We start from the raw sequence: 13,555 nt of genomic DNA, 5'->3' as shown, positions 1-13,555 counted from the left end.
AGGTGCTTGAGGCAACTAGATATACTGAGCTATCATGTTACCCAGCCCTTCCCTGTTTCTGAGGCAATGTTGCTACAAAATATCTATAAAATAACTTAAATTTAGATTTTATATCAGTGGATGATAAGCAATACAGGGCGCGAAAAGGGAAGGTTAGAACGTCAGACTTAGTGATCAACTAGAAAAGTTGTGACTTTTTTCTACAATTTCATCTCTCCTCACCCCTGCCAATTGCCTATCGGTTAGGCCTTACAATTAGGCCTTATAGCCAGAAGGGAGAGCAGCCTGCCATCTCATCAAAGTTGTAGCTTTACAATAAAACAAAGACTGCACTATTCTTTCCTGTTTAATAATTTCCAAATTCCTGAGTAAAGGTCTTCCCCTGGATGGATGGATACATTGAAAGAAATTCACTGTTCTACAGTCATGCCTGTGTCAGTAGCATGGAACTATGACCAGGATTTTGCCAACACAGTGCCGTTCCTGACAGCGGAACTGGAAATGTGCGCCACTTATGCTCTTTTGCTATTTGCCGTTTTCAGCATGATTAGAATTAAAATTTAAAGTGCCAGCCACGTGCAGGGGAAACATGTGTGGTTCAATGGTGGGGGATGCATTTTACTGGTGAAACCTGCCATCAGCTGACAATACAGCAGGGTCAGCTGGGCTATAAACAGCCTCCTGGTCAAACAAGGAGGCTCTATTTCACAACCAAAACTTTCCCGCCCAACTCCATTGCCATTAACATAAGGCTTGAGAGCACAAAGATGGTGTGGTTGTTTCTCAAAATTAAATTTCACTTGTAAATATCTCACATTGCGTTGGTTTTGCTTTATTCATGAGTGCGTCATTGTTATTTGTTGGGACTAGCTGAGACAGAGCTAAATGTACTGGTACACCTCGTGGTTGGCATGCATTGATGGTTACAGGAGAGTTAGAGACGTTTCCTTTATTGTGGAAGAAACCATGATGTAATTTTGCATTCACTCTTTATTGAATGTTCATGTTAGTGTCCAGTGTTGTACTCAGCATTCTGTGGGACATGGCTGAGCTTGCAGGCTCAGCTGACTCTCCCTTCTATACATTGTAAAGGATATTTCCTGAGGTCACTCTCAGCGGGAATAGTTGAAATGTTGTAGGTGAACTCAAAGCCTTGTAAGGACTGTGCCAGCCAACGCCCTGAGATGGACACGCATTTGGACAATACTGACCCCTGCCTTTAGACCCCTCATTTTCTTACTTTGACAACCATAGCCAGGACATCAGACCCTTCCAATTCCACGCCTCAATGCCCTCAACCCCATGGCACACCCCTCCTCACCACAGACTCACCATTGTTAGCCCTGAGCCTCCATGCAACAGCCAGTCTCCTGCTCCCCTCCGGTGTGTCGTAGAATTAAACAAGGAAAACTGCTGACTTTAAACACAACTACACAAAGCTGACTTGCGCAACCCACCTTTAAACAAACATGAACCGGGTGCAATGAGATTCTCAAGCACTGTTAACTTTATCTTGAGGGTAGGACGTAATTATAAACATGAGCATTCATGTTATGCAAATGTATCACAAGTACAAACCTGCCACAGGACGGTGTGAAGCTGGACACGCCAATGCCTTCATCTCTGCATGTCAAGCAGCTGTTGGGAAATCGAGATTTCATATCCCATCGAATTAAGTCACCCCCCCCCCCCCCAACGCCACATTTCCTGCTCTTGCGGGCTCCGTAAAATTTCCCCTTTGTTTTAGTTTTTCAGCTTTGATATAGCCTTAATTATTTATGCGCTATTGACATTGTCTATGTAACATAAGCAAAAGTCAGCCTTTGGGATGGGGTAGCAAGTGCTTGATAATCATTTCTGAAAAAAAAACTTAAAATCGCCATTGTTCAGGGAGTGAAGAAAGTGCTGCAGATTCATGAGAAGCCTGTTTTGCACCATTGCCACAGACCAATTTCACCCCTATAACTCTCAGTGCTCCTACCCACCACCAGCCATGTAATCCCTTGGTTAAAAAAAACTTGGAGTGGTGAAAGTATAATTCAGGCAAATTCTGCTCCGATCCCTGAAGGCAATCAAACTGAGTTCCAGGATACCATGATCAGCATGGATAACAGCACTGAACACCACACCTAACTTCTGCAAGCATGATATCAGTGCTAGCCCCTGGCACATTTGGACATTTGCAGAAAATTTGCACTAGACATACTAAGGATCAGAATACCCTTATGTGTGGGGCTGTACCAAGTGAAACCCACAGACAACACAGCCTCCCAGCCTTGTCCTCTATCATGGAGATAGAACCAAAGAACCACAGAACCATAGAAAAGTTATGGTGCAGAAAGAGGCCATTCAGCCCATGTCTGTGCGAGCCAGAAAAGGATGAAAAATGAACTAGCCGCTCATTTAAATCCCACTTTCCAGCACCTGATCCATAGCCTTACAGGTTGCAGCACTTCAGATGCAGATCCAAGTACCTTTTAAATGATAAAAGCAAAATACTGCAGATGCTGGAAATCTGAAACAAAAACAGAAAATGTTGGAAAAAACTCAGCATCTGTGGAGAGAGAAACAGAGTTAACATTTCGAGTCCATATGACTCTTCTTTCTGAAGAAAAATATTCTTCTGGCTGGAGCATGTCAGAATCCATGAGGAAAGGCATCAGAACCCTCATCTCCAATCAGTTGGGGCGAGGGAGGAAATTAGAAATTGGCAGCCCATTTCACTTATAATCTGGGCTATAAAACTCTGTTCAAGGTTTTTGCTAATCAGCTCAACTTTGCTCTGAAGTTGGTTATATGCCCTGATCAGACCAGCACTGTACCCAGCAGGAAGAGCTCGTGCTGCTCAGGGATAAAATTGCTTACGTATGGGATGGGAGTGTGGATACCTGCCTCATCAGCCTGGACAAGGAGGAGGTCTTTGACAGAATATCACACACTTACATGATAAATGTGCTCTCCAAAATGAGGCTTTGGGGAGGGAATCCATAATTGGATCCAATTGATCTATACAAATAGTGCAGACTCAATCAATGGGCGGGAATCGGAAAGCTTTCCGATCAAATCTGGAGTCAGGTAAGAGTGTCCTCCCCCTGTTTTGCTCATGTGCTGTATCGAGATTGCTGAGTCAATGAGGAAGGATGTTATCATAAGAGGGGTGACAACCCTAGGCAGTGGAGGACTCAGATTAAAGCCTCCCTTGTTTCTGCTCAGATCCACTAATGATTCACAGACTGATAAGCGTCTGCAACCAATTGGCCTTGGGAACCAAAGTGCATCCTGGCAAGAGTGAGGCTATGTTCTTTGGAAACTGGGCCGACCAATTCTTTGCCCTCTTCACTGTCAGGTCACTCTACCTGAATGTGCTGGGGATATGTGATGAGTGTAGTGGTGGAAGGTTGTTTTTTGGACTGGAGGAATAGGGTTCTCCAGGGGTCAGTGTTAGGACCTTGCTCTTCTTGATAACATATTAATGACAGGCCAGGATTTTCCAGTCCCAATAGTGGTGAGTTTAATGGCAGGCGGGGAGGCAACAATGAAGCAGGAGCTGAAAATCGGTTGATCGCCGGTGTGAAATGATGGAGGGAACGTCCGCTCCCACCTGTCGTGTCGGGGTCGTCATTCCCACCAGAGGCCAGCATGAAGCCATTTGCATCCAATTAATGGTGTGCAGATGAAACCCCGACTGGAATCTTCACCCCTGACCCCGACTAATTATCCGTGCTGCCATTGGGATGTTATACCAGTCCGGAACATGTCCGGACCAATGTTGTGTGGACATGTCGACACTCACCTGAAAGAAGGCCTGGAGCAGTTTGCAGAGAGTGGAAGATGCAGGTCGCCAGTGACTGTGGACCCGGACGGCTGCATGAGATACTGTTGGATGACTTTGAGTGCTGGGGAAGGTGGGTGGTGGGGGGTGTTGGGGGGTGGGGTGGCAGCGTGGGAGGTGGTGGGATTAGACGGTGGGGGGAAAGGAATGAAGAGGCGGGGAGAGTGTGGAGGCCTAGAGGTGGGTGGGGGAGATTGGGGGTGGCAGGGCAAAGAGGGAGATGCTACGGGGGTCGTGGAATGGGTGAGGTGGTTTACGGAGCAGGAGGGTGGGAACGGCCATGTTCGCGTGCAAGTTGGGGGGCGGGTGGGGTGCTGGGGTGTGCAGGGGAAAACGGGCATAGGGAGGTTTGCAGATGCAAATGTGCATGGGGGATTGTGAAGGTTAAATGGGCATGGGGGGGTAGTGGAGGTGTGAATGGGCATGGGGGGGAAGAGGGGAAAGGGGTTTGGAGGAAGGGTCTGTGGTGTCAGCTGCTGAGTCGCGGGAGGCATACTAAGGGAATTGCTGATGGGAAGTGATGGTGAGGGTTAAAGGGGGCACTGGGAGGCAGTAAGGTGGGAGGGTGAGGGCCCCTGCAATGAAGGGTGAAGGGATGCCGAGGGTTGTTGGAGGGAACACAGAAATAAAACTGGATTCTGGGGGTAGGCAGGATGAGGGGGGCCGGGGGGCATGTCTATCATCATGAGTGTGGGCTCCTCGGGAAGTTAGGCTATGTGGACATTTACCTGCACCAGATGGAAGGCGATGGGGGAGGGTAGTAGGGTAACTGTGGGTAGGTCTAAGGTCACAGCAGGAGGGTCAAAGATTTTAGAGGGGAGGGTGTGGGTCTCGGGCAGGGAGGTTGAAATTTGTTGGACTCGACCTGAAAAGTCACACGCACCAAGGCGGCTGGCAACTTTCTCGAGCCTCAAGGTGGAGATCTCGAGATGCTGCTTGGGAATTGGCTCATCAGGAGTGGGCAGAGTGGCAGGGTCAGCTCAGCTGGACAACTGAACGGAGACCCCAGCCCATAGTACTGACAAGGGTAAAGCGTTTTAACAGATGAGGGCATGAAGGGCAAAGACTGAGTGTGCGCATCAGGCTTCTTGCACATGACTCACAAGGGCCCTGGCAGAGACTCTTGCCTTCCTGCACATGCAAGAAAGATTCTGGGGGACTTGGACCCTGAGGTGTCCCCTGAAGATGTGGGGTTGTTGGGGGGGGGGGGAGGGGGGGGGGGTGGTGGGGGGTGATGACTGAGGGGGTGCACAGGCTTAATGACTAGGAATCACAGTTAAACCTCATCAGACCTCATTAAAGTACAAGTGTAGTCTATTTACATAAGTGTAAGAACATTAACAATTATAATGCACCTGTGCAACCACATGTGAAATCATAACTTCCTAATCTTTCACTCCCTACTAATTCTTCTAGGTGCTTCCCTGATATCCACAGCAGTGGTGGAGGCAGCCTGCTGACTAGTTTGCCCTGTTGTCTAGGATGACATAGATGGGCATCCTCTGGAGGCTCGAGGCCAGGAGGCCCCTGGCTCGCTTTAGCTGTCCTGCTGTGGGGTAGCTGTTCCCTCTGCAGTCACAGAGGACAAAGTTGAAGGGGGTCACAGGCAAGAGGTTCAGAAGGGCCGGGCACCTTCAGGGAGCCCTGAGTGGAGGTCAGCTGTCAAACAGCTGCTCCTCCCTTGAGGAGAAGGGGCACCTGGAGTGAGGTCAAGGAGTCCCGCCCCTCACGTAGCCGCAGCAAGATCTCGCTCGTGGCTACAGCGATGGAGTGTAGGTCTGCATCCGTTCTGCAGGACGAGGCTCTCCACGATGTCCGTCATTCTCCCCCTAGAGACCTCCACACAGCACAGGTCGGAACTGCTTCATCAGCCAGCAGGTAGACAGACTCCTCTGCTTCATGTGCCACGCTGTTTAGAGCCTCTGCACCTCTGCCTGATGTTCCCCTGCCTCTCACTGCATCTCATGCAGGGCCCATCCCAGAGGCTCATTATCCAATTTGGACACCGCAGAAGCTTCTTCCACAGCAATCCTCTGAGTGCCAGTGACCTTGTCTTCTCCTGCTGCAGACGTGTGTCTGAACGGTGACCACTGTAATGAGACCCTGTCTGAACTAGATCTAATACTCACTGAGGTGTGTGTTTCTGGGCTGGTGGAGGGTGCAGTGACTGCTGTGATGGCCCTATATGTGTACTTTCTTCCTCCTCCCCAATGTCCTCGGTCCTCTGTGGGCTGGAGGAACAACTGGACAGGGCTTCTTCTTCTGGCCTTCCCCTCTTCCTGCTGGCACCTATAAGTGAGTGAGGAGAGAGTGACAATCACAATGAGCTGTCTCCAAAATGGAGGAACGCATGATACTTAGGTTTCTATGTGACTACATTATGCATGAATCCTTACGGGATGGAGGCTGCCCGCTGACCTCTCTATCTGCATAGGCTTGGTCTGGTTCCGCCCCTGCCAGCTGGGCTGCCCACTCCTCAAACTCTGTAAATTCCTCAGTTCAAGTGGGCCCCCTCCCGTCTTCTCTCTCTCTCTCTCTCTCCTGTTGTGCCGTAATGTTTCCTGTGCAAAGAGAGAAGATGGAGTTGACAGCAATTGGGTTTCAGTATCTTTCTCATTCTTCCAGTCCTACAAATAAACCCCTGGATTGTGTGCCATGTGACTGATGCACTGCAGGTTGTCCACAGGGTTCTGGGGCAGCACTGTCCAGAGCGGTGAGCCCATGCAGATATAAGCGTAAGGTTCACAGAGGCATGTCATTAGTGGTGCTTGCTGGTGCCCTCAACACCTAATGCCCCTCCTGGCCTCCACTGCGTTGAGCAGCACATTGAGGGAAGCATCGCTGATTCTGGGAGCTGGAGCTCCCTGGGATTGCCGGCCCATCTCCTCCTTCCACGATGGGCAAGTGACAAAGAAGTGGATGTCCAGGCGCCTCTTAAGTACGCTCCGCAATGGGAAACACTCCAGGTTCCTGCACCCAACACCAGACTTGGGCCGAGAATGGAAAGTCCCAGCCTTAGACTTTGGTGTATAGAGCACAATTTCAAAATTTCAGAAGATATAAAACTTGGAAGTATTGCAAACTGTGAGGATGAAAGTGTCAACTTTCAAAAGGTCTTAGAACAGGTTGGTGGAAAAGACAGATTGGTGGCAGATGAGATTTAATGTAAAGAAGTGTGAAATTATTCATTTTGGTAGGGAGAATGAGGAGAGGCAATATAAAATAAAGGGCACAATTCTAAAGGGAGTGCAGGAGCAGAGGGGCCTGGGGGTATATATGCACAAATCATTGAAGGTTGCAGGGCAAATTGAAAGCACGATTGATAAAGCACATGAGATCCTGATCTTCATCTGCAGGGGCTTAGTGGACAAAAGCAAGGAAGTTATGACAAACCTATATAAAATGCTGGTTTGGCCACAACTGGAATACTGTGTACAGTTCTAGACACCAACAAGGGTGTGAAGGCATTAGAGAATGTTCATGAGATGATTCCAGGGAAGGCAGGCTTCAGTTATGTAGAAAGATTAGATAAGCTGGTACTGTTCTCTTTAAAGAAGAGATTTGATAGAGGTTTTCAACATCATGAAGAGTCTGAACAGAATAGATAAGGGGAAACTGTTCCCATTGGTGGATTGATTGAAAAGTAGAGGACATCGATTTAAGGTGATTGGCAAAAGATGCAATGATGGCATGAGGAAAAACTTCTTTATGCAACGAGTGGCAATGTCTGAGAGCGTGGCGGAGGCAGATCCGATGGTGGCTTTCAAAAGAGCCTTGGATCATCACCTGAAGTGGAATCATTTGCAGGGCTCGGGGTAAAAGATAGAGGGGTGACAGGAGGTGAATTAATTTGCAGAGAGCTGGCACAGACATGATGGGTTGAATGGCTGCCTTCTTTGCTGCAACCATTCTGTGATTCTATATGGTCTGGAGATGCTAGGGAATGTGCAAAGAGCTGGGAGGAGTGAATAGCCAAGGTCAAACAGAAACTGGGCATGTGGGAACGATGTTCCCTCTCCTTTGCGGGTAAGAACCTGATCATGAGATGTTGGTGTTGCTGTATGTGGCACAGGCCCAGCCCACACCGCACTCTGTGCCGTAGTGGTCACCTAAGCCATCTTCCATTTTATCTGCAGATTGAAAGTGGACTGTGTCCACAAGGATACCATATAAAAATCTCTAGATCAAAGGGGACATGGGGGATAAATGTGCCTAATGTTGCCCTCATCCTGATGAACACCTTTGTGTGCAGCTGCATCAAGCTGTGCACAGACCCTCACTAGACTAAGACCAGCTTTCACTGTGTGCTGAGGTTCTATCTATCCCCAGTGTTGTGAAGGCTGGCCATGTTACTGCGGAACAGTCCGTTCACTTGTACTGAGCTGTACCACCTGCCCCTCATGTAAAAGTACATGCAGAAAAACCCTTCAGCTGCAAGTGTATCAGGCAGTGATCTGTGTGTAATGTCATCAGGGCCCTGTGGGAAAAGGAGATGGTGGATCCTGTTGAATGGTGCCCTGAGCAAACTGTCAAAGTCATTTGGCAGAGCACCTCATTGCCAATAAGTACCAAAACATAACTTGGCTGGTGGTGAAAGGCGCCCTCCCTGTCAGATCCTCCTTGCATACCTGGAATATCAGTGCCACCACACGCTACCTTTGAAGCAGCTGCAATGGGAAAGAGCCCATCACCTGCCTGCTTCTGGAATGTGTCTTTACAAAACAGGTCTGGAAAGAGGTCCAGTGCCTTTTGTTGAGGTACATGCTGAGCTGCTCAGTAATGGTCTGTAAAGGTCTGTGCTTTATGGGCTGTTCCCAGGGATGCACATCAAGTCAAGCATCAACTCAGTGAAATACACTTTTTGGTCTGCCTTAAACTTGCTGATCTTCCTGTCCACAACTGAGTATTGCAGTCTGGCACATTCCAAGGTCCAGAAGTTCATTCTGAGGAATGCACTAATGTTGGGGCAGCTGCTGCAATGGCCGAGTGGGGAAAGGTCCCTCCACCTTGGTACACTGAGTGGCTGGAACCCATGTACATGTATGCTTGGCATTAGCATGGAATACACTACATTAAATACCATCTGCTAGATGAGGCCCATTTTCCCCATTGTACCAAGAACTGACTGTTATTGTATTTTTCCCATCCAAGTTTCTAACACTAGTACAAAGCTTTGTGTTATTTATAACATGCGGACAGTTCCCCCAGTTCCTTCAGCCAGATCGTCAATGTAGATAATATCGAGCAATGATCATAACATTAATTCCTGCAAGACTCTGCCAGTTCCATACCAGAGCACAGCCATTAATAACAGTCCTCTGACTACTAGAATGCAGCCAATTCTTTAACTAACTTCTGATGTGGTTATCCAAACCTAAATTCATCAGTTGTTTATGGTATTCAGTCCTGGTGATGATAACTTTTAACCCAACTGAACAAAATAACTGCTTCAGGTCATTGAGCTCAGAGACATGAAAAGGCTTGAAATCAAAGTCTAATCAGAAACTGAAAGCTAGGGAAGAACACACCTTCAAGGCTTTTTTTTGCCAAGAGCTGAAAAGCATGTTTTTTAATGGACCCTGATGTTGAATATTTTGCAGGGTGCTGGAGTTGGTGCACCTGAAGGTGAAGACATTTTTATTTTAAAATTTGTACTTTGTAAACACATGGTGACAGTCTGCAAGTCAAACTGTAAGAAGCACTGTAACTGTGGCTCCAATCCTTCAGACATAAAACTAACCAACCAACAGTGGCTTCTCCATAGAAGAAAAAATGAAGTGCTTACCCAAATGTGGATTCGTCATTGGAGCTGTAATCAAAAATAAAAAGGAAGCATGAGTTCCTCTGACATTATTACATTATTTCCACTATTCCATATTATTTCTGTTCATTCTGCTTTTTCATTGCCCTGCATTCTTATTTTCTATCACTTAAAACCAAAGCAAGTCAAATATATTTTAGCACATTAATTAAATTACACTTCTCGCGCCCCTCCCCGAGATCATGCTGAAGTCTAATAGTCACATCAAGCCAATATTTTACTTCAAATGTTCTTTTTTGAAATGGAGAACCAATACTTAGCGATTAATCTTTAAAATAAATGACTACAGTTAGCTACAGCACATCATTCATTACATAAAATAAAAGTCATGCTAATTCTTGAAGTACTTACATGGTTCCCTTATTATTTTTTATGTTAGAATATTTTTTGGCTTCCATTTTTTCAAATATATAAGAAAGCCATACAGGCCATGCAGGTAGCAGTGGAAGCACTACCTGCTCCTGAGGAAATCAATGTAAATCTGCATAGCACCATTAGAAGCGAGATGCTACGTGAAATAATTTGTCCCCCTCTATCTTTAACAATCAGATACGCTTGTTAAACAGTAATGAACAAATAGATAGCAATGTACACACTTATTACAGTGACTGTTAAACTTAACTAGCTTCCCTGTGTAGCGGAAAATAACTAGTAGTTTGTTAATGAGAACGTAGATAGGTGGGTATGGAAGGAGGGAAGGGATTAATTTATTTTGGGTATTTATTTAGAAAGCTAGTTGATAGAGAGGAATCAAAAGATTAAGATAAACAGGTATTGCTCAGATTGGAGAAAGGTTGGGAGTGATGTACTGCAAGCAGAGAGTGCCTATTTCCACTTTGGTTCTTGTTTTTTTTAGATTTTGGACTTGACAACATAGACAAACACAAAGAAGAAAGGCCAATGAAGTTAATATGTTCTGTGCCAAAAACGAGGAATGCCAGTGTGCCTTCCCTTGAAAGGGTGTGGCTAAACAGAGGAACCTAGAACTGCAAGATAGAAATTCCTGAAAATGCAAATTCAGGTTGATAAAACCAAAAGAAGGCCAATAGTGTGATGAATTTTATACATACAGGCAAAGTATAACAAGCAGAAAAAAGTAAATCACATTGGGAGAACCTTGTATAATTTTGGTTGCCCCATGTAATAAAGGCCATTACGGCCAAATAGTGTATAAACACAGCGTGACCAAGTTGTTGTCAGGGATAGGAACAATAATTAGGAGAAGGAATATGAGATACTGGGACTATTTCCATTGGAATTGAAGAGGCTAAGTGGAGGTTTAATTGAGTTTTTGTATTAAAATTGTGAAGGGCTTTGATAGGCTGAGTAAGGAATTACTATTTATTTTGCATCTGGAGGACGCAACAAGGGGGCCTTGATTTAATTTTTTACGATGAGATTACGGAGACAGGCCAGGAGAAATTTGTCTTCTTAAAGGGTTGTTAAATTTCGGTGTCATATTTGACTCCAACATAAGCTTCTGATTACATACCAACATCATCAATAAGACCACCTTTCTAACTCACTAACTTTGCTCGACTCTACCCTGCCTCAGCTCACCTGCTGCTGAAAGCCTCATCCATACTCTTCTTACCTCTAGACTCAACTATTCCAAACACTCCTGGCTGATCTCCCACATTCTACCCTTTGTAACTTGAGGTCATCCAAAATGCTCCTTTCCATGTCCTAACTTATACCAGGTCTCATTCTTCTATCACCCCTGTGCTCACTGACCAACATTGGCTCCTGGTCAGACAACACCTTGAATTAAAATTCTCATCCTCATTTTCAAATCCCTTCATGGCCTCACGCCCTCCCCACCTCTGTAATCTCCTTCAGCCCTACAACCCTCTGTGCTGTCTGCATCCATCTAATTATGGCCTCTTCAGTATTCCCAATTTTAATCACTCCACCATTGGTGTCCATTCAGTTGCCTAAGCCCTAAGCTCTAAGCCCTGGAATTCCTTCCCTACACCTCTCTCTGACTCTCTACCTCTCCTCCTATAGGACTTCCCTGAAAACCTGTCTCTTTGACCAAGCTTTTGACCATCGCTGTAATATTGCCTGAAGTGGCTCAGTGTCTAGTTTGCTTTATAATGCTCCTGTGAAAGCTTTGGGACATTTCATTATGTTAAAGGCACTATATAAATGTAAGTTGTTGTTGTTGTTAACTCATGGAATGCTTTGCTGTATGGAATGTTTAATGCAAAGGTGTTTGCATCTTACAGAGAGAAATCAATAAGCATTTGAAGCAAAGGATGATACAGAGCTACAGGAAGGGCACAAGGAAATTGGGTTGTGTTTTTATTGCTGTAGCAAAGGGCCAGCGTGGGTAAAATGGATTGAAAGGCCTCTTCCTATGTTGTAGGCTGATTGTTCTATAAAAGTTTATAGTATATGTCAGAAATCTCTCAGAATGCAAGAGCCAAAAATAATGAACTGGTCAACTAATGGATCAGTCACTCATCAGCATTCACACTTTTAACAGGAAAAATTGACATAGTGAGTTTTTACTGGTTTTATATCAAAACGTAATCCCTCTCTCATTCCTCTTGCACTGCAAGTAATTGAAATGAATAATGTAGGAAAAGAAAATCTCTGACAAAATTTTAATGCTGGACTTTCAACCGGAACGGGCTGATGGGGAAAATCCAACTCTTTTCTTTAAATGTCAAAATCTATTAGGCTGTTGCTAAACAGCAAAACCAGACAATGCTATCAAGAAGCAATAAATTGACATAGTGTAGTCAAATGAACAAAAAACAACCCTTATCAGGAAGTTTGTCATCTAAACACTTGCAATTTGATCTATCCAGCAAACAATTGTTAATAAAAACAGGAAGTTGGAATACTCAGCAGGTCTGGCAGAATCTGTGGAGAAAGAAACAGAGTTAACAACGCAAGTCGAATATGACTTGTCAAAACTGAAGGGAGATAGAAATGTAATGGGTTTTATGCTGTTGAGAAGGGGGGAGTGAGGGGAAGAGCAAAAATGAATGTCTGGAATAGAGTGACAGTGGGAGAGATTAAATAACAAAGACAAAATGGAACAAAAGGCAAAGGGAGTGGTAATAGTTGTTGTGAAGAAACAAAACATTGTTGCGGAGTGAGCGATAATGGCAGAATAATCAACAGCTCCATCTGAAAGCAAAATCATAAAAACAAAATACAGACTGGCACTTGGCAGAAAATAGCAAATCAAAATGGAGACAGAATTCATGGTCTGAAATTGTTGAATCCAATATTGGGTCCAGAAGGCTGTAGAAAGGGTGACTAACTGTCAGGGAATAAACTAAGGGACATTTTAACATCCAAACTAGGGGGCTGGCCAATCTGTTAGAGCGAGAGGGAGGCAAGTGTTGGCAAACCCGACAGGATGAGGGGAATGGTGCTGGAGAACCTGTGTGTGTGTGTGTGTGTGTGTGTGTGTGTGGGGGGGGGGGGTGGGGGGGGGGAGGTGGTGGTGGGGGTGGTGGGAATGGGTGGATGGGGGTGGGCGGTGTTGCCGAGTCTGTGAGTAGCATGGAAGCAAGCCACCAGGAGGAGAGTGGAGTGTGCATGTGCAGGTACATTCTGCACACGTGCCGCAAAGTTTGATGATCGATGATGCGGGACAAACAGCGTCGCAGATGCAGACAACCCAGAACACAAGACAACATCTTTAATGCGGGAAGGTCTCAGAAAGCTGAGACGGTTGGTCATCCTGGCTGTACAGTGGCTAATCAGAAGATGAAGTGCTGTTCCTCAAGCTTCTAATTAACTGTCATTGTGGTCTTCAGATGATGGAATTTACTGACAGGAAGTCTAAAGATGGTCATTGTTATACGGCTTTAACTTGAAGTTTGAATCAAAATATGAACCATCATTGGTTATTATCGATAGACCAGCAAGGCCTTGGTGAT

General features: G+C 45.6%; 1 protein-coding gene across 1 annotated transcript in view; it reads right to left on the bottom strand.

Annotated features, from left to right (window-relative positions):
- The window catches only part of mdga2a (MAM domain containing glycosylphosphatidylinositol anchor 2a), a 912,278-nt gene that overhangs the window by 118,133 nt on the left and 780,590 nt on the right, over window positions 1-13,555 (bottom strand). The window contains exon 13 of the mRNA XM_041214670.1: window positions 9,618-9,641. Within this exon, the coding sequence (XP_041070604.1) occupies window positions 9,618-9,641 (24 nt within the window). The remainder of the gene's footprint in view (window positions 1-9,617; window positions 9,642-13,555) is intronic.

The sequence above is a fragment of the Carcharodon carcharias genome, chromosome 20, assembly GCF_017639515.1.
Source record: "Carcharodon carcharias isolate sCarCar2 chromosome 20, sCarCar2.pri, whole genome shotgun sequence".
Lineage (NCBI taxonomy): Eukaryota > Metazoa > Chordata > Chondrichthyes > Lamniformes > Lamnidae > Carcharodon > Carcharodon carcharias.
The sequence above is the reverse complement of the archived record's forward strand: the minus strand, read 5'-3'. Positions and strand labels throughout refer to the sequence as shown.